The sequence below is a fragment of the Nuphar pumila genome, chromosome 2, assembly GCF_984573655.1.
Source record: "Nuphar pumila chromosome 2, dmNupPumi1.hap1.1, whole genome shotgun sequence".
NCBI classification, from domain to species: domain Eukaryota; kingdom Viridiplantae; phylum Streptophyta; class Magnoliopsida; order Nymphaeales; family Nymphaeaceae; genus Nuphar; species Nuphar pumila.
Genome location: NC_143250.1, coordinates 22,068,374 through 22,088,123, shown reverse-complemented (window position 1 = coordinate 22,088,123; position 19,750 = coordinate 22,068,374). Strand labels below are relative to the sequence as shown.

The 19,750-nt window shown below is 36.4% G+C and overlaps 1 protein-coding gene across 3 annotated transcripts in view; it reads left to right on the top strand.

The window, feature by feature from the left end:
- LOC149845011 (putative anion transporter 1, chloroplastic) overlaps positions 1–19,750 on the top strand; it is a 98,650-nt gene that overhangs the window by 67,055 nt on the left and 11,845 nt on the right. For all 3 annotated transcript variants that reach the window (XR_016430160.1, XM_089995436.1, XM_089995434.1), the window contains one exon: positions 10,428–10,637. Coding sequence is in view for 2 of the 3 variants with exons in the window: in XM_089995436.1 (XP_089851562.1) it covers positions 10,428–10,637 (210 nt within the window). In the remaining variant the exon portion in view is untranslated. The remainder of the gene's footprint in view (positions 1–10,427; positions 10,638–19,750) is intronic.

The window sequence follows — 19,750 nt, the reverse complement described above, 5'->3', positions numbered from 1 at the left end:
TCTGTTATCGAAGTTAATCACAAAAAAAATGATGAATGAAAACACGTAGACTCCTTTCAGAAAAATATGCAGACTGCTAATCCTTTTCTTTTTCTTTTACAGGTATGTATCGAAAACGCATAGCACTACAACACCGAACATTAAACATACGGTAGTATAGAGATCCTATCTCTTACGTTGAATCGAGAACCCAACCTCTTGGCGGCTTCCTCCTTGCTGCAGCAGCTGCGTGAAGCTGTAAAAGTATCTCCAACAAGATACTAAGATCAAGAACTTAATATTCTTGATAATAAACTCGGCACACATGCACAATAAGAACACTTTAGAACACTTGTGCACAAAAGCACAACTCACAAAATCTCATAAATGCACAACGACATAAAAAATATTGGAATCACTTTATTGATCACTTGGGCTTTGACTCAAAGCCATGAAGAATACAAGAGGGGGAAGCCCCTATTTATAAGGAAGCAAAGGAGCAACATAGGGGCTCCCAAGAGAGTCGTTGGGAGCCCCCAACGACTCTTTGGGGAGCCTCTCTATGTGGCACAAAAAACCAAAAAATCAAAAAGAAAAAAGAAAAGGTAAAAGGAAAAAAAGAAAAGAAAAAAAGGTTACAAGCATATTCCAAAATGGAATATGCGTAAAACAGGAATTTATAGAAATACCCTTTTCGGGTGGATAAGAAAATATATATATATATTTATATATATATATAGATATAGATACATATACATATATACATACTATATATGTATCTCTCTCTCTCTATATATATATATATATATGAGATTACAAATATCGATACATAATTTAACACCCCCCCTCAAACTTAGGGCATGATGACCGAGAGTTTGCCAAGAAGAAAGTTGAATCTTGGTGCACATAAGGCTTTGGTGAAAAAATCTGCCAACTGATATTCTGAAGTAACATAAGGTAGATCAATGACTCCTTTCAAGTAGGCTTCACGAACATAGTGCAGTCCATTTAAATGTGCTTAGTCCGCTCATATAAAATATGATTTTTGGCAATGTAAATTGCACTTTTGTTATCACAGCATAGCTTAGTGGGCCCTTCAATAGTGATCCCCATGTCTTTAAGCAGCTGATGAATCCATACAATTTTCATGGTAGTAGTTGCCATTGCACGATATTCAGCTTCAGTCGAAGATAGAGAAACTTTTTGTTGCTTCTTACATCTCCATGAGATTAAAGAGTCACCTAAGAATACACAAAAACCAGTGGTGGAGTGACGGTTATTTGGGTCACCTCCCCAATCAGAGTCAGTATAAGCAATTAATTTTAACTCAGAAGAAGATGACAAAAAAACTCCTTTATTTAGAGTACCCTTTAGGTATCTTATGACTCGTAAGACGACACTCATGTGAATAGAAGTTGGTGCATGCTGAAACTAACTTGCCGTATGCACTGCATGTGAGATATCTGGTCTGGTAATACTCAGGTACATCAACGATCCTACAAACTGTCTGTAGGAAGTAGGATCGGAGAGAAGAACACCATCATCAATCTTTATTTTAGCTCCTACTATAACAGGAGTTTCACAAACCTTATCAACTGTAATACCTAACTTGTCAATAATCTCATATGCAAGCTTAGTTTGAGACAAAAAATACCCTCTATGAGAGTATGCTACTTCAATACCCAAAAAATAAGTTAAAAATCCCAAGTCAGACATTTCAAACCTATCCTTTAAAATTGATTTTATGCTTTTAATCCCTTTAGAATCGCTTCCGGTTATAAGCATGTCATCCACATATAGAAGTAAAATAACAATATCTGCATTAGATTTTCTAACAAACAAAGCAGTATCAGTAAAACAGGATGAAAAACCATTTTCTAACATTACGGAGTTAAACCTATCATACCAAGCCTTAGGGGCTTGTTTCAAACCATAAAGTGTTTTTCGAAGGCGAAACACTTTTCCTTTAGAAGACTCCATTCTAGGAGGAGCATCCATATATACTTTTTCATTTAGATCTCTGTTTAAAAATGCATTCTTAATATTCATTTGATAGATGTTCCACTTGTTGATTGATGCAACAGTTATAAGACATCGGACGGTGACCATTCGAGCTACCGGGGCAAAGGTCTCTTCATAATCAATCCCATATTCTTGACGATATCCTTTTGCAACTAAACGAGCCTTGTATCTCTCGAGGGACCTATCACTCTTAGTCTTAACCTTAAACACCCATCTATACCCTATTGCTTTCTTATCTTTAGGAAGGTCTTGAAATTCTCATGTCTTGGCTCTCCTTAGAGCTTCGAGTTCATTATCCATAGCGACTATCCATTCAGGACATTTTCGTGCTTCCTCGAAGTTTCTAGGTTCTACGTAAGAGTGAATGGCGCTTAGACAAGCTCTATATTTAGGTGAAAAAGACTCATATGAGAACCTAGAAGGGGCTTTTCTATGTCTTTCGGTTCTACGAAGGTATTCCTCACTTTGAGGGGTAGTCCCACTCACATCATCATATCTTTCGAGGGCACTTTTGAAAGTATTTCTATCTCTATGAGTGTAGGTTATGGGATCTCTATGCGGTTCCTCATTGACATGTTGATGAAATGGAGGGGGCACAGGACTGGTTTCATTATTACTTGAGTCATTCTGATTCGACTCATCATCACTAGTTTCATCATCTTCAGTTAACAGATCAAACAAAAAAGAATAGTCTACATTCTCATCATTAGATTTAAAATTTTCGAAACCACTGAAATTTTCCAAAAAGCTTACATTTCTGAAAACATATGGTTTATCATTTTTAATATCATAACAACGAAAACCCTTTTGAGTTTCAGAATAACCAAGAAAGGCACAATGAATGGCCTTGGGGGAGAGTTTGTCATTTTTATCAGTAAGGACAAAGCATTTACATCCAAAAACCCTTAACCTGCTATAATCAGGTTCTTTTTCGTACAATTTTTCAAATGGGGAAACTTTGTTCAAATTTTTTGATGGGAGTCTATTTATGAGATAGACCGTTGTAAGGGCTGCCTCAACCCAGAGTCTTTTCGGAATATTCTGTGAAATGAGCAAAGTTCATGTTGTTTCAATGATATGGCTATGTTTTCGTTCAACCAACCCATTTTGTTGTGGGATTTTAGGACAAGATTTTTGATGGAGAATACCATGATTTTCAAAATAACTTTTGAATTCATTGGAAAGATATTCGCCACCGGAGTCGGTTCTAAGAATTTTTTAACTTCCATTGAATTGATTTAAAATCATCATATGAAATGTTTTAAAAATCGAGAAAACTTCATGTTTATGTTTAAGAAAATATATCCAACTAAATCTAGTGTAATCGTCCACAAAGATAACATAGTATGAGAAACGTCCTTTAGATATCACCGGAGCCGGACCCCATACATCGGAGTGCACAATTTCAAAAGATTTTGTTGTAAACCGGGATCTTTGAGTAAAAGGAAGACTTTTCATTTTCCAAAGAATACATTCATTACGTACAAAATTTTCATTACAAAGATGCTTAATAAAAGGCAAATAAGAGATTTTAACAATGTTGGGATGACCCAATCTCTTATGCCATACATGAATATCTTTGTTTTGAGCAACATTACAAAATTGGTTCTTGGGAATTTTGAGAAAATCAACATAGTATAGGTCTCCTCTCCTAGAGCCTTCCCCAATCAACTTCCCGGATTGGCGATCATGCATCCAACATTTATTAGAAGAGAATTTTATATCGCAACCATAGTCCGAGAGTTGAGAAACCCAAAGTAAATTTAAGTTTAGTTTTGATATAAGACGAATTTTTGGAATAAAGAAGTCTTGTTTTTCAAAACAGCCCATTCCTTTAATTTCAAGAGGTGTTCCATCCGCCGTTGAGACAAAAGATGGAAGAATTTTTTTAGAAAAATCGAAAAGAGAACAAGCACTTGGAGTCATGTGAAATGATGCACCGGAATCTAGGAGCCAAGATGTCTTACTGAGAGATGAGGAGGATGACATAGCGGCTCCGGAAATGCCTCTTTGAGAAGAGGTTGAAGAGCATCCACAATTTGTTGAAGGGAAAAAGGCTTATTTGATGAAGAAGGTCGTTCCTCTGGTTGGGATGCCATAGCTGCGACAAAAATTTTCTTCTATTTGGGGCAAATGGGTTTGATATGCCCGGGTTCTTTACAAAAATGGCAAGTTAATTTGCTATAGTCTCTTTTGCCATATCGATCATTTCCTCCTTGACTTGATTTTTGAAATGAGGAGGTTTATAGGCCTTCATATTATTTCTGGGTCTTGACACAACATTAACTGCTTCATAATCATTTTAAGAAGGATTAACAAGGATGCTAGGATTATTCTTACTAATGTCCATACGGGTTTCCTCACCACTTAGCTTAGTGATTACATCTTCAATAGAGGGAGATGTGAAGGCGGATAGAAGAGAGGACCGAATTTGCTCAAATTCGGGTCTAAGTCCATTTAGAAAATTAAAGAATCGATCTTTCTCTAGTTGTTTGTGTCTTAACTCAATTGCTTCTCCGCTCCATTTTGGTTCGAGCATAGCAAGCTCGTCCCAAATAGATGATAGTTCGGCAAAATATTCCCGAATAGACAAATCGTTTTGTTGAAGGGTCAATGCCTTCTTTTGGAGGTAATACTTGTAAGATAAGTCCCTTGAAGTATACATTTTTTCAAGGTATAACCAAGCTTCAGAGGCCTTTTTGAACTTAATGATGTTGGCATTGATCTTGGTTTCTACGGATGAAAAAATCTAAGACAAGATCTTGAAGTTCTTCATCTCCCACTCATCATGCTTTTTTGAATAATCTTCTAGGGCTTTTTGTCTATCTTCACCTTCAAGAATCTTAATATACCCTTTTTCTATGATTGTAAGTTTGGGTTCGGGTTCGGGTATTGAACCTTGAACGTACCCCCAAAGACCATTCCCTTTAATATGGGCTTCCATATTGCCGGCCCAAACATGATAGTTCGAACCACTAAGTTTAAAACCAAGGGAGAAGTGGGAGTTTTTTTCACCCATTAGAGAGGGTAGAAGATAGAAAACAATACGTACCTCAAATGATTTTCAAATATTTCTTGACAAAAGATGCTTCTAAAATATTGCCCGAAGGAAATGATTCACTTCAAACTTCAATAGCTTGAAGGCACGTTTTTTGAGGCACTTCAAAGATGAAGAGATGCACGATCCTCCTTCTTCAACGAGGATCTGATACCATGTAAAAGTATCTCCAACAAGATACTAAGATTAAGACCTTAATATTCTTGATAATAAACTCGACACCTATGTCACACGGACTCGGCTAGGGAGGTGCCGCAACCGAGTCGACACGCCCCGACACGGGTGCGGCTTCGGACTCTGCCCGGACTCGGTCAACGCCGAGTCGAACTCGGTCAACGAGTAGAGGCCGAGTCTGTCCATATTTTGGACTCGGTCAACTTTGACCGAGTCTAAAAATGTCCATTTTCAGGACAAAAAACAAAAAAAAATCAATTTTTATATATCTTTTTTTTTTAAAATATATAACCAGACTGTGCAATGCAGTTGCACAGTCACAGACTGTGCAACTGCAACCGCACAGTCACTGCACACAGTCTGTGTGACAGTGCACAGTCTGCACAGTCTGTGTGACTGTGCACAGACTGCATTGCACAGACTGTATTGCACAGTCTGTGCAACTGTTAACGTATAAAGTTTAAACATTTGAATGTCAAAACTGAACAGATCACAAAGATGTGAATGCTATAGTAAAGGGATCATTTAAAAAATTGGACCAGTACAGATTATGGACTATTTCACAAGGTCATAGTTTAAACTTTTTTTTCCTTTAACCATGACCCATAGATGTGTTTACCTTAATTTTAATTGTTTACTAGAATTATTGTTATATCTATATATCTATCTATCTATATATATATACATATATATAGCCGAGTCCCCATGTCCAAATTTTTTGAAATTGCTCCGCACCCGTGTCGCACCCGCACCCACACCCACACCCACACCCATGTGACATAGCTCGGCACACATGCACAATAAGAACACTTTAGAACACTTGTGCACAAAAGCACAACTCACAAAATCTCACAAATGCACAACGGCATAAAAAATATTAGAATCACTTTATTGAGCACTTGGGCTTTGACTCAAAGCCATGAAGAATACAAGAGGGGGAAGCCCCTATTTATAAGGAAGCAAAGGAGCAACATAGGGGCTCCCAAGAGAGTCGTTGGGAGCCCCCAACGGTCACATATGTGACCGTTGGAGGCTCCCCAATGACTCTTTGGGGAGCCTCCCTATGTGGCACAAAAAACCAAAAAATCAAAAAGAAAAAAGAAAAGGTAAAAGGAAAAAAGAAAAAAGGAAAAAAGGTTACAAGCATATTCCAAAATGGAATATGCGTAAAACATGAATTTATAGAAATACCCTTTTCGGGTGGATAAGAAAATATATATATATTTATATATATATATAGATACATATACATATACATATACATATACATATGTATATGTATCTCTATATATATGAGATTACAAGTATTGATACATAATTTAACAGAAGCCCCTTCTCTAGATCGTGTAAGAGAGAGAGAGAGAGAGAGAGAGAGAGAGAGAGAGAGAGAGAGAGAGAGAGAGAGAGAGACGAACTATAGCCATCAACATTGCGAAAAACAGGTTCAACCAACATTGAACCTGTCGGAAAATACAAGCCAAGAAGTCCAGAAAAGAAAGCAAGATACAAATACAGTTGATCGACGATCGTCACCCTGGTTCAGGAGGTGGCGATGGAGGCTGATTGCGCTGTAGCTCAGGAAGGTTGATGCGCATAATGGCGTACACATCTGCCAAGATAAGGTTCACTATTTTATTGAAAACCACCGGAATATGCCAGAAATTGGCTTTGTTTCGGGTCATCCAAACGACCCACCAGGATGAGAGAAGCCACGTTTGCCAAATAATTCGCCATTTGTTGCACTAACGAACAGGTTGAGGACCCCACAACAAGTCATTTGCAAACGATTCGTGGCGTACGCAGACCACATGCTTATTCCAGGTGACCTTAAAGATGTTTTGAAATACAGTGCACTCCCAAAATAGGTGAAATGCAGATTCTTCGACTGCCTTGCACCCCACACATTTACTCGGAAGATGGAATCCGATGGATTTGAGGAAGCTGTCAGTCTGCACCCGATCGTGAAGGATGAGCCATGCTAGGAAACGAGATCGAGGAGTCGGTCCCTTGCCCCAGATAAGGCTTGTCGGGAACCGGTCCACCCCCGAAGGAAGGAGAGAGAGGTAGCATCCTTTAGCACGGAAAGAGCCGTTCGAAGCAAAGGCGCGCCCTAAGAACTAGGACTGTGAGTCAACAAGGCCATTAATAGAAAGAACCATAGACCAAACTTGGATCCATGATCGACGAAGCTTTGACATTGCTTACTGACTTACGCGAGTGGCCCCAACCAACGAATCCATCCCCTCGTATTTAGCAAGAAGAACGCTGGCACACGGAGACCAAGCTTGGAGAGAGAGAGAGAGAGAGAGAGAGAGAGAGAGAGAGAGAGAGAGAGAGAGAGAGAGAGAGAGAGAGAGAGGATGGGTCACGACTGCCAGGGTTTTTAAGATTTTCGTGAGATGGAGAAAGAGAGGTCGTGGGTGGGAGTTGGAGATGAATGGGGAGGAGAGAGAAGTCGTGGGTGAGAGGTGGGGCTCGGTTTTCCCCCTTTCTCTCCAGTGTGCGTGAGTGGAGAGGTTTCATGCCCCCCCCTTTCCCTCTGTGTTTTGCATTTTTTTTTTCGTTTTACTTAAATGTCCACGCTAATAGGGTTCAACCATGACCCCACCCACGTGTGACACACTATTATTTTCATCCTTTTTTTTTCAATTCTGTCGTGCCATCACGCGTGATAGTGTGAGCTAAAAAAAAATTGTGAGTTTGAATCTTCTACACGGGGACCCACAATCCATTACAGTTTTGGATCCACATTAAGACTATCCGGGTCCATCCAAAGATCCAGATTTTTTGGACCTCAATTTAGAGATCCAACCCCCGATATCCGATTAAAATATCATGGATCCAAATAAAAAGCTATGGATTCCATATTAGAATTCTAATCCAAGATTCGATTAAGATTCGTGGATCCACAAAAATGCTATGAATCCAATGTCAAAAATCTAACTGGACCATTGCATTTTCAATAAAAAGTCCTATTAAGATATCGAGGATCCCACATTACAGATCCAAACAAGCTTTCCGGGATCCAATATTAGATATCCCAATAAGATATCCAAGATCTGCTACTGAAGATTCGAAAAAAATATCTGGAATCCAATTTAATTCAATTAAAAATTAATAAAAATACCTTCATACAACATTTCGGCCATGAAAATTCCAGTTTATTTATGCGATAAAATTCACAAGCGTTACAACTTAGGACTCACTAAAATCTGGGTGTGAGTTTTCAGATGCACTTGGCTCAGGACATCTATTGTCACACCCCAAAACCAGCCCGTAATTGGTCCAATCTTAGGTGTGACTTTATTGTTATTCATACCTGTATTCGGGTTTTAAATAACCAGACAAAGCTTTACAAAAGCAAGGACATCAACATTTACATAACATTCAAACAACTCTATCTAATTACTCATCTTTTATTAAAATCTCCAACACAAGACAAAATACAACTATGAGATGATTATCATGTCCTCTAAAAGATCAAACTAATAACTCCAAGGTTCAGATGCTTGACTTCCTTGTCTATATCTTCCTCGAAATATCCTATGAGCATCTCTTTAAAATCTTGCTACTTTTATCAAAATTCTCATTATGAAAAACCAATAATAACATTTAATGAGCTACATGCTCGTATACAACTAATTACAACTTTAATAATTAGGTTTTAGACATTTGAAGAGGATATTTTAGAAAACTAGTTTAACTGAAATGTGATGGCGTTTCAAATTTTTTTTAAAAACTCAGTTTAACTGAAATCTAATGGCTTTTCAAATCAATTTTAGAAAACTAGTTTAACTTAAAAGAGGTTGTAAAACCATATTTAATAACAATAAAACTTTGTGATGTTTAAAAAATCAATAACTTTTAGAAAACACAAAAGCTGCAATCAAATATTTGATTTATGAGATTTACTTTCAAATTACGTAATTAAAAAGAAAAATGAACTTTTTGAACATTTCAAACAAAAGCTATATATCACCTAATTCAATTGCTTACAATAACTAATTTATCAAAACTATAATCTCATTATCAAGAAACTAATTTAGAAAGTCTAATTCTAATTACATAAATATGTGACTATTGACTTAACTAACTTTAATTATAAAAAATAAAACAAATTATTCACATAATTAACTTAAGGTAGTCCTAATCCTAATTATCAAAACTCTAATTACTTACAAAATTAAATTTAAGAAAATGTAATTATTAAAACTGAAATTAATCACTTACCTAATAGCGGTAGTCACATGCATAGTAAGTGACCTTGACACTCTTGTTCCTTGGGCTCCTCTGCCTTCCTCTTACCCTCTTAGGGGAATTTATAGAGGAGCTAAGGCAGAAAGGGGGTAGGTAGGTCGGTTGGTATGGGGGTAAAATGACCATTTCACCCATGGATTTCATTCTTATTTACATGTGAGCCACTGACCCCTTTTCTTATTAAATACCCCCTACTTGAATCCATTAAAAATATCTAAAAATTCAGATTCTCAAGGAATAAAAAGTTCAGGGTTTCAATATAAATTTTGGAATTTTGCGGTTGGGTCCAAAATTGTGCCTCTTAAAATCTTAAGTATTTCTTTGGTCTTATATTTTTAAACATTCTATCTTTACATATTATTACTTTGTGTCAGAATTTCAGGAGAAAATCTTTCATAATTTAATTATTAAAAATATTTTCCTGCTTTGGGCACCTTTCACAGCACTTGGACAAATAAAGACCTAGGTTTGACTTTTTTATAAATCACTATATTTGAAGTAAAATTAAGGGCTATAACTAGGGGAACAGGGTGGTATATTTCATCTATGGACTCAATTGTATTGCTTGAATTCACTAACCTGCCATCTAAACTTGAGCTTCATCATATCATAAAGTCGGGACTCACTTGTATTAATCTTAAATTAATAAAGTAAACTATGACTTTTTCCAGTGATTAAAGATCCTATCTTGCCTTTGTAATATTTTCTAAAGCTTGTGGTTCTCTCTATTTATGATCCACAATTTGGTTCTAAGATACCTATGTAGCATGAGTGGCTTGCTTGGCCATCATCAGTATTGGTTCTCATTCTCCATAATCTGTCTTTTATAGTGCTCCACCTGAAGTCAATAATTTTTGCTTGTACATGGACCTTTTTTACTTTCTCATCCATTGATTGCCTTAATATTATGACTAAAACTGTATTTTTCTTTTAATAGGCACATAGCTCACCATCTGAAGATCCTGAACTTCGCCCTCAAGAAAAAAGGCTTATTCTCAGTAGTAATGTATCAAAAGATCCGGTTTCAAGTATCCCATGGAGATTAATTTTATCAAAGGCACCGGTCTGGGCATTGATTATCTCACATTTTTGCCATAACTGGGGAACTTTCATTCTTCTGACATGGATGCCTACATACTACAACCAGGTGCTAACGCAAAGGCTTTATGATTAAAGATGCTTAAAGCACTATCATTTTAAAGACAGACAAGAATCTATGAATACCCTTTCGAGTCAGTCATGTCCAAATCATGTTCTTATATTGCAAACTTGCATATAATTATGTTCTTTTCTCTTGAGCAATATAGATAAGCATGATTTTGTGTATCCTATATCAGTGTTCATTTATTTATGCTGTAACTATGTAATGTGGATTTTCATCTTCCTAATCTATGTTTGATGTTAGTCAAAATCTGGTATTAGGGAGTGAGTATAAGGCCAGAATGCCCTATGTCTTTCCCTTTAAAAGAGGCCAGGCTTGCAGGTAGTCTATGGCATGACCCTGCTGGGCTGGGCCTTCTTGATGGCCCTTGGCATAGGCTGGCCTGTTGCACCAGGTTTGACTGGACTTGGCGTGTAAAAAAAAACCCAGGTAGGGTAGGCCTGGCTGGTCCATTGCTCAGCCCTAGTTAGGAGAAAGAAGCTAAGAGTTGTGGCCCCAAAGGTTCATCTATGGTGAGGGATGACAATGTTGTATTTCATTCTATCTCACAGGGATCATTGTCACCGATATCGCTGATATTTTGAAAATATCGCGATATTATTGGCTATTTCAAGGTAGCCGACAATATCGGGAATATATCACGATATTTTCAAAATATCGGTAGAAGCAAAATATTGTAATTGGTGTTATCAAAAATGCTCCTTGAGGTGCAAAAGGAGCGCCTCGCCTTGAGGCGAGGCCCTCTACGCCTCAAGGCACAAGCCTGAGGCGTGAGCGCAAAAAAAAAAACAGAAAGAAGAAGAAGAAGAAGAAGAAGAAGAAGATTTTCTATTGCTTATTGGTTATTTGCTTTATAGGACATTAGATTTTTTAATTATATAATTAGTTTTCCAGTTATGTAATCAGTTTCTTAGTTACTTTGAATTAATTAGTTTATTTTACTTTTATTTTTAATTAGTAAGCTTTTAATTAGTTTATTTTGATTTTTATATGTTAATCTCATATTTTTAGTACTTATTTGAGATTTTCTATTGCTTATTGGTTGCTTGCTTTATAGGACATTATAATTTTCAATTATATAATTAGTTTTCCAGTTATGTAATCAGTTTCTTAGTTACTTTGAATTAATTAGTTTATTTTACTTTTATTTTTAATTAGTAAGCATTAGTTTATTTTGCTTTTTATATGTTTATCTCATATTTTTTAGTACTTATTTGAGATTTTCTATTGCTTATTTGTTGTTGTTTTATAGGACATTATATATTTCAATTATATGATTAGTTTTCCAGTTATGTAAACAATTTTTTAGTTACTTTTATATGTTAATCTTATATTTTTTAATACTAATTTGAGATTTTCTATTTCTTATTGGTTGTTACTTCAGCAATAAAGCATTTCTTTATTTTATTTCTATTTTTAGATATTTTTTTTTATATTTTTTTAAGTTTTCAAAAAAAAAATGGAGGCTTACGCTTTATGCCTCGCCTCAGTTTTTGGTGGAGCGCCTCGCTACACCTCAACGCTTTTCACAACACTGATTGTAATATTATCGTGATAGTTTTTGAAAAAATTCATTTTTTTTATTTGAAGTTTGCATTTCCTATTTTTTGTTTCTTTTATATTATAAAACCTTTAAAACATGTTTCCTTATATTTTCCTTAAAGCACTATCATTTTTAAGCATGTAGGGTGATTGTACACCTACCAAACTCGATGAGTCTGACCCCATATAAATTAATCATTCAGGCGATGCGTAGCTGCAATGGAGGGATGCGACGACAGCGCAACAACCAAGCTTTTATTAGTTTTTTGTTTAGCCTTAGAAAGTAGTTTAAGACATTAAGACTTTGAACAATTTGATTTCCCAACTGGTTTAAGATTGATGTAATGTCAAACCCTTATTTTAGACATGTTTGATTATGTTGAATGGTTTGATTTATGGTTTGTGGACCATAGAAGTTTGGGTATGTCTCGAATTCAGGTTTGTCCATTGAAACTGAAATTCGAAGTTGGATGTAGACCCGAATCTAAAGGATTTGGATTAAATCCCCATGTCGTGATCAACTACTTGTAATCCACCCAAGATTTTGTAACCTAGGGCCGAGTTAGAATTCTTCCATTGGGTTTTGATATTTCGCCACTGGGTAGTCTCTTTCTAGATCTGAGTTCTATGGAGCTAATAAACGCTAGCACTTGCACATAAACTGATTCTTTAGAACTTAGTTATGTAGAACAATGCCTTATGGACTTGTCATTGGTCATCTTTTTTTTAACGTGTTCTAAGGAGTTATTAAACGCTAGCGCTTGCACACAAACTAACTCCTTAGAGCATAGACCGGTTTAGGCAATGCCATAGATGAGACATCGCATTAAATTGTGCATTAAAAAAATGGCCAAATTTTCGGGTTAAAAATTTTGGGGTATTACATATACAATGGCTACAAAGAGCCTAAATATGCACAAACACAAGTCCACTAAGGGACAATACACAAGCCAGTCAATGGAAAATACATGTGATTATAAGAGGCATCAAAGAGCATACACAAAAAACATAAGAAAAAAAATAATTTTTATTGAGATAGAATGCTTAGGAAAACATTACATCTAATGGGACAAGAGGTCCTTATTTATATACAAACAAGAGGGCCAAGAGGACCCATATAGCAATTGGGAAAGGCTCAAACAACTAGAAATATAGCCGTTGGAGGTTTCCAATAGCTATATTCACTAAAAGACAAATTTGAATATAGCTGTTAGAGGTTCCCAACAACTACATTGACTAAAAGGCAAAACTGCCCTTTACAAAAGTTTAAAGGATAGAATAAAAATAAAATAAAAAAGAGGTCAGTTCTGTCCCTAAAGGGCAGAGCCTATTACATGTACATAATTATCATTATGCTCCTAATGGGCAGAGCCTACTACATGTACAAAATTACCATGATATCCCTAAAGGGTATTACCTATTACAAAGGGAAGAAAAACAATTTAAAATTATATAATATATACATATACGCTCATATATATACTTACTTGATTTTTGCCTTCGAATTTTGCCTGAAAGTAACTTGAATTTCGCTCAATTTTTGCTCGAATTTAAAGGTTAAAAAATGAAAAGTTTTACAAATATTAATCGTCTCAACTAGGTCTTGTTAGTGGGCTCTAGGCCACGCTCAGACCTAATTGACGTCACCTATATTTGAGGATATTTTTCATGATATTTATCGTATTAAATAAAGTACTTAGCCAAAAATTTTGAATTTTTGAATTTAAAAACCATAGAAAAACACACAATATTACAACAAGTGTAGAACCCAATAATTAAAATACAAATTGGGTGTTAAGCTACCATTGAGAACTGCTTTGAACCTCGAGAACTTTGCCCGTTTTTTAGTATCCGCGATTTTTTAAGAAAATAAAAATTAAATTTGTGCGCATTAAATAGGGACATGCATGTAAAACTCAATTATGATAATTCAACTTAAAAAGTTATTCATGCATGTTGCATGTTGCATTGATGCATCCCTAAATGTTTAGCATTGTTTTCATGCAATATTTAATTTAGTGTGAAATTATTGAGTGCTTGCTTGATATGATTAAATTGTAAGTTGTTCTGTATGGGTGTTGTTTGTAGAGCCCTCTTAAGCTTGTTTTTGATTTAATCTATGTTAAATTTCTTACTGTTGGAGTTCGAGAGGGTCTCGTACGAGAACTTCAGTTCTTACTCGGTTTTTAAAAATATTTTTCAGGTACTGAGACACCGTGATGGTGAGACTAACTAGTTGGAGGGCACAAGGGTTATGATTTGGTGGCTTGGATTCTGACATACTCTGTAACGCCCCAAAATTTTAACCCAAATTTAAGAGGATTTTTTTTTTTACCAGCGGAAACAAGAAATAATATAGGGTTAAGCATTTCGAGACATTACGGTGGAGAGAAAACCCAACACATTTATTTCCTTCCATTTATCAAGGAATAATGACATCAGAGTTTTAAAAACATAAAATGAACTCAACCATTCTTGGAACAATAAATCCAAAAATCTCAATCCGATGCCTCATCCCGCAGCCGCTCATAAACCCTAGTCTTTACCTGAAAAATAGTAAATTGATTGGAATTAGACTACCACGTCTAAGTAGGAAAACTGTGACTCTTAATGCAGGTACATCATGAGTCTAGTATGTGATGTGGGTGTCAAGTGTAAATCTTTAGTATATACAATAGCACGTAAAGCAACAACAATAATCAACAGTCATATACATGAGCAGGTAAACAATTATGCAATAACAATAACTGAGCAGGTAAACAATTATGCAATAATAATAACTGAGCAGGTAAACAATTATGCAATAATAATAACTGAGCAGGTAAACAATTATGCAATAATAATAACTGAGCAGGTAAACAATTATGCAATAATAATAACTGAGCAGGTAAGGCATAGTATGCAACATTAATAAGCAAGTGAGGTAGGCGATGCAACAACAATAACAATAACCTGCATAACTTTCATGTAATAGTTCAATCACCTCGTATTGACCCATTTCAGGATTTCAGATCATTACAATATAAAACATGCTGAAAAATATGCAAATGTCTCTTTAATGACTCCATCACAGTGATACCTAACTGTTCTAATTGATGTTTATCTTTTCTTATCCCGCGGGTACACACGGGCCGAGGCAACCATCACAGAAGAGAACGTTTGGGGGTATATTATTCAAAGTTGTTTTATTAACCCGAACATTCTAACTGAGACTGAAATCCCAAGGGAGCGGCCAGTGACCGAGAGAAACACCCAAAGGCCAAAACCAAAACACAGGATGCATCCCTAACTTCTGCAGAAGAACAAAGAGCTACCACCTAGGACATATTGGTAGTCTGGGTCCCCCAACTCCGAGGACTGGGGACCAACGAGTCACTTTAACTCGAAACAGTTAAACACGTCCCCGGAGTTTTGTACCACCTACCCTCTCCAAGGTAAGTCCGAATCTGAGTGGGTTAATCTTTTCATTTAATTATTTTCTCGAAGTACAGGGCATTCCCCAACTTCCTTCTACTACCTTAGCAGTAGATCCTAACCTTAGTCATTTTACCAAGGTGAAATAAACCATCCAAATCCTTTTTCCATATTGATTGCTTAAACCCACTCAAAGTGCTCCGGTGCCTTTAAACCAGTCAAGCACGAATGCCCCAGTGCCTTTAAACCAGTCGGGCGCACAACCCTTATGATTAAGTTTTCATCATTTTTCTTGCCGTAACCCACAGGCTAATAGCCCAAATACCCGTATCGGGTAAACAATCCATATTGCCCGCTAGGCAAAGTCTTCCCGAGTGACTGCCTCGCAGAAAGGCACTTATCCATATGTCATTAAGTTCATATGTTTAGAACCGATATAACAACCTCATTCGTCAAACACAATTAACATGAGCTTAAGCCGTAAAAATACACTTCCGAATACATGCTGCATAAGCAAAACAACTCATACATTTTTTTTTTTGACAAAAAACAGTTAAGCACACATCCCTTTAGTTTAAGATTTCTTGACACACCTAATTTCCATTGTCCACAAATCATCGGACTCAAGTACTCCCATCGATACTTATGTGTTAGGTAAAAACCCAAATCTAGTGTCTACCGAACACCCTAAGGTTTCAGACCTTGATCATTCATGTGATTACTAGTAAATTACTCTTAAAGTATTCATGCTTTAAGGATATACAACTGTGTAAGACAATACATGATCACACGTAATCAAACTTGATGTCATTTAATAAACCAGCATAGGAACAGATTTGATATAGTCAGCACACTGACATATAGTCATTATAATAATTAAAACCCTGGTTTGATGACAGAACACAACCTCTCATAGAAATCAAATTTGTTTATAGTTCAAAGAACAAAATAATAAATAATCGGATTGGATAACAATCCACAAAATAACTGTCAAACAATAACAACGCAACCAACCTTACACTAAGGAAAACATATGCTACATAGCAGGGTTTTGAATACAAGAGAAATGTAGTACAATATGCATTTGATTATCCAATACCATGTGCAGCTAATTCCAGAAACCTTTCTTCTTACAGTCTTAATAAATCCCTGACCTAAATGAATATATATTTACATAGTTCTTTGACCATTACGTATAGGATATCACTACTTTTAAACCACATTGATCATGGAATAATTAAGAGACTCATACTGTGCATAAGCCTGATTATGACATATATTTTATTTCAAAGCTAACAGGAACATCATTTAAGTTTTCATTTGCTCAACAAAATTTCAATACGCCCGAAGCATTATAGTAGTGTAAAGGTAAAGAGTGCTGACTTAATTACATTAGATTGATACAGATGACAATTATTCATTCGGCCAAGATATTTGATTCTTTCTAATACTACATACTAATTTTATACACCTAACCTACTGGATGAACAAGGATGACCCCGGTTCTCAGAATATTCCATAATATGATGCTATCTTGCAGCTAAATCCAAACCAAGCAATCCAGGTAATAAGAAAACTGATCACTTTCTACACGAGTTGATCCTCAGAACTAAATTACTGAATCAAACGATTTTGATAAAATATTTGACCAGCATCTGCAAATACAATCTGCCATAGATACAAACATATTTACACAATTTACCACATAAAACCAGAAATCACTTGCCACAAGGCCTCAAGGAATATGATGGAGAAAAAGAAGAAGAGGAAACTGCTCTAAATGAAATACAGATGTTGGTACGCTATTTCAAGCCACGTACTATAAAAAAAAATAGTCTAGATCATTGCGAGTTAATCCAAGTACCCCTCCAGAAACAGAACATTGAATGGTTAGTGGAAAAGAGACAACCGTAATAAAAGTTACTACCATAACGGCATACAAAGATTACAAGGATATCCCGGAGAAAGATTACGTTAACACACAAATGTAACAAAACTAACCCACAAGCGAATCTGACAATGTGATATTACAAGAATTAATAAAACAGCTAGGAAGAGATCTACACAAGCCGAAATCCTTGGTGGTTTTGTTTGTTGTTTTTTTTTTCTTTGACTAATAAAAATAGCGATACCCCCACTTGCATCACTATAACCTTCACCACTCGTAACAAAATGCCGACCCCCCCCCCCCCCAATCGAACGATTTGGGATTTCCTAAAATCCTTTCCTAAATTAAAAACCTGGAACCCTCAAATCCAAGAAATTGGGGTTCTCGGTTTAGGGTTAGCAGTGACCTTAATCATTCGAAGTTTCCCCTTGACCAACCCAAACACACCCAAATCCAATCAATAACCCACAAGAAGAGTGCAGAAATCCTACCTATTCCGGCGATTCTCCTCGGAGATGCCATGGATGGAGGTGCTGCCGACCACCCCAATCCTCCAACAGCCCAGATTTCGGAAATGCCACCGGCTACACTCGCTCCTCACTGCTGCCGCGAAAGGGAAGTCCTACCGATGCCGATGTCGCCACTGCTTCTTCCGATGAGAAGAAGGGAGAGGAAGAGAGACAGAGAGAGAGAGAGAGACGAAAAGCTTGCCGGCGTGGGGTCTCCTCCGACGAGCCGAGGAGGTCGAGGGAGTACGAGAGGGAAGAAGGAACGACAGCATCGCTGTCGGCGGCTGCGCACCATCACTGCCTCCTCCTCTTACGAGTTTGCAAGTGTGTTAGGGTTTTGAACCCTAACACACCCCTTTTATCGGGCTCTTTTTTTTTTCACTTTACAGGGTGCGGGTCGGGTCCGGTTCTGAGCCCCGCGACCCGTGACTCGGGATCCAATAGTAAAGTGGATCCGGGTCAGGTTTTGAATGTGGATCCGATCACGATTTGGATCCGTGACCCAACCATTGTTTGGGTCTGCATGTTGGATCCATATGGATCTAACTGTGGATCCAAATATATTTTATTATTTATTATTTTATTTTATTTTCTTAATACATATGTATGATATTATATATATGTACCCCCCAATTGATATGGATTTGTTTACGTCAATTAAAAATTGACATAACTTAATATGGATCCAGGATCCATTGTGTTTCGTAAATCTTCTTTTTTTTTTTTTTATAAATTTGGATCCAGGTTAATATTGAAGTTCCGATGTCGAAGATCCAAATGAAATGTTATGGATCCGAACATCGCCTTAAGTTATAACAATTCCCACTAAAGTGTTGTAGAAATTTTCTCATTAAAACTTTGATTTAAACTTCGAGGATCCAATCCATTTGACCAAAATCTATAATTAACTATTCAATTTAAGGTTCGTGGTCCGATATCTAAGATCCGAATGGAATATCAGAGTTCTAAACAGGATATTTGGGATCCAATATTGAAGATCCAAATAGGTTATCCAAGATCCAATTACGAATAAATAATTAAAATAATGAAATATTCTTGTATCACCTTAATGACTTAAAAATCTAATTTTATTTATCTGATAAAAATCATGGTTATTACATACTCGAGATGTTTTGTTTTGGGGAACTTTGTGAACCCTTAATGGGAGCTATTTGATTTAAATAAATTCAATTTCAATTCATAATTTGATTTATATTATGTCTAGAGTTATTGTTGGGTTGTGTTAATTAAATCTATTATGTGCCCCAGATCCTTGAGATGTTTTCCGTAATACAACAACAACTACTACGCCTTCATCCCAAAACAATTGGGGTCGGCGATATGAACCAAAAAAGAAAATCATTTTGGGTCTTCCACATGAATCCTTCTCCTCCAATCATTTCTATTCAATGCCATGTCCTTGGTGAGGTTCAAAGCATTCATATCCTTTCCTATCATCTCCATCCAAGTCTTCCTAGGCCTACTCCAACCTCTTTTAACTAATATATTTTCCCATTTCTCCATCCTTCTAACTGGAGCATCATTAAGCCTTCGCCGAATATGTCCAAACCACCGTAAACGATTCTCTCTCATCTTATTTTCAATGGGTGCAACGCCTACCTTCTTACGTATCTCCTCGTTTCGAATCTTATCTTTTATTGTATTTCCACACATCCATCTAAGCATACGCATTTCAGCTACACTCATTTTTTTTATATGATGTCTCTTGGCAGCCCAACATTCTG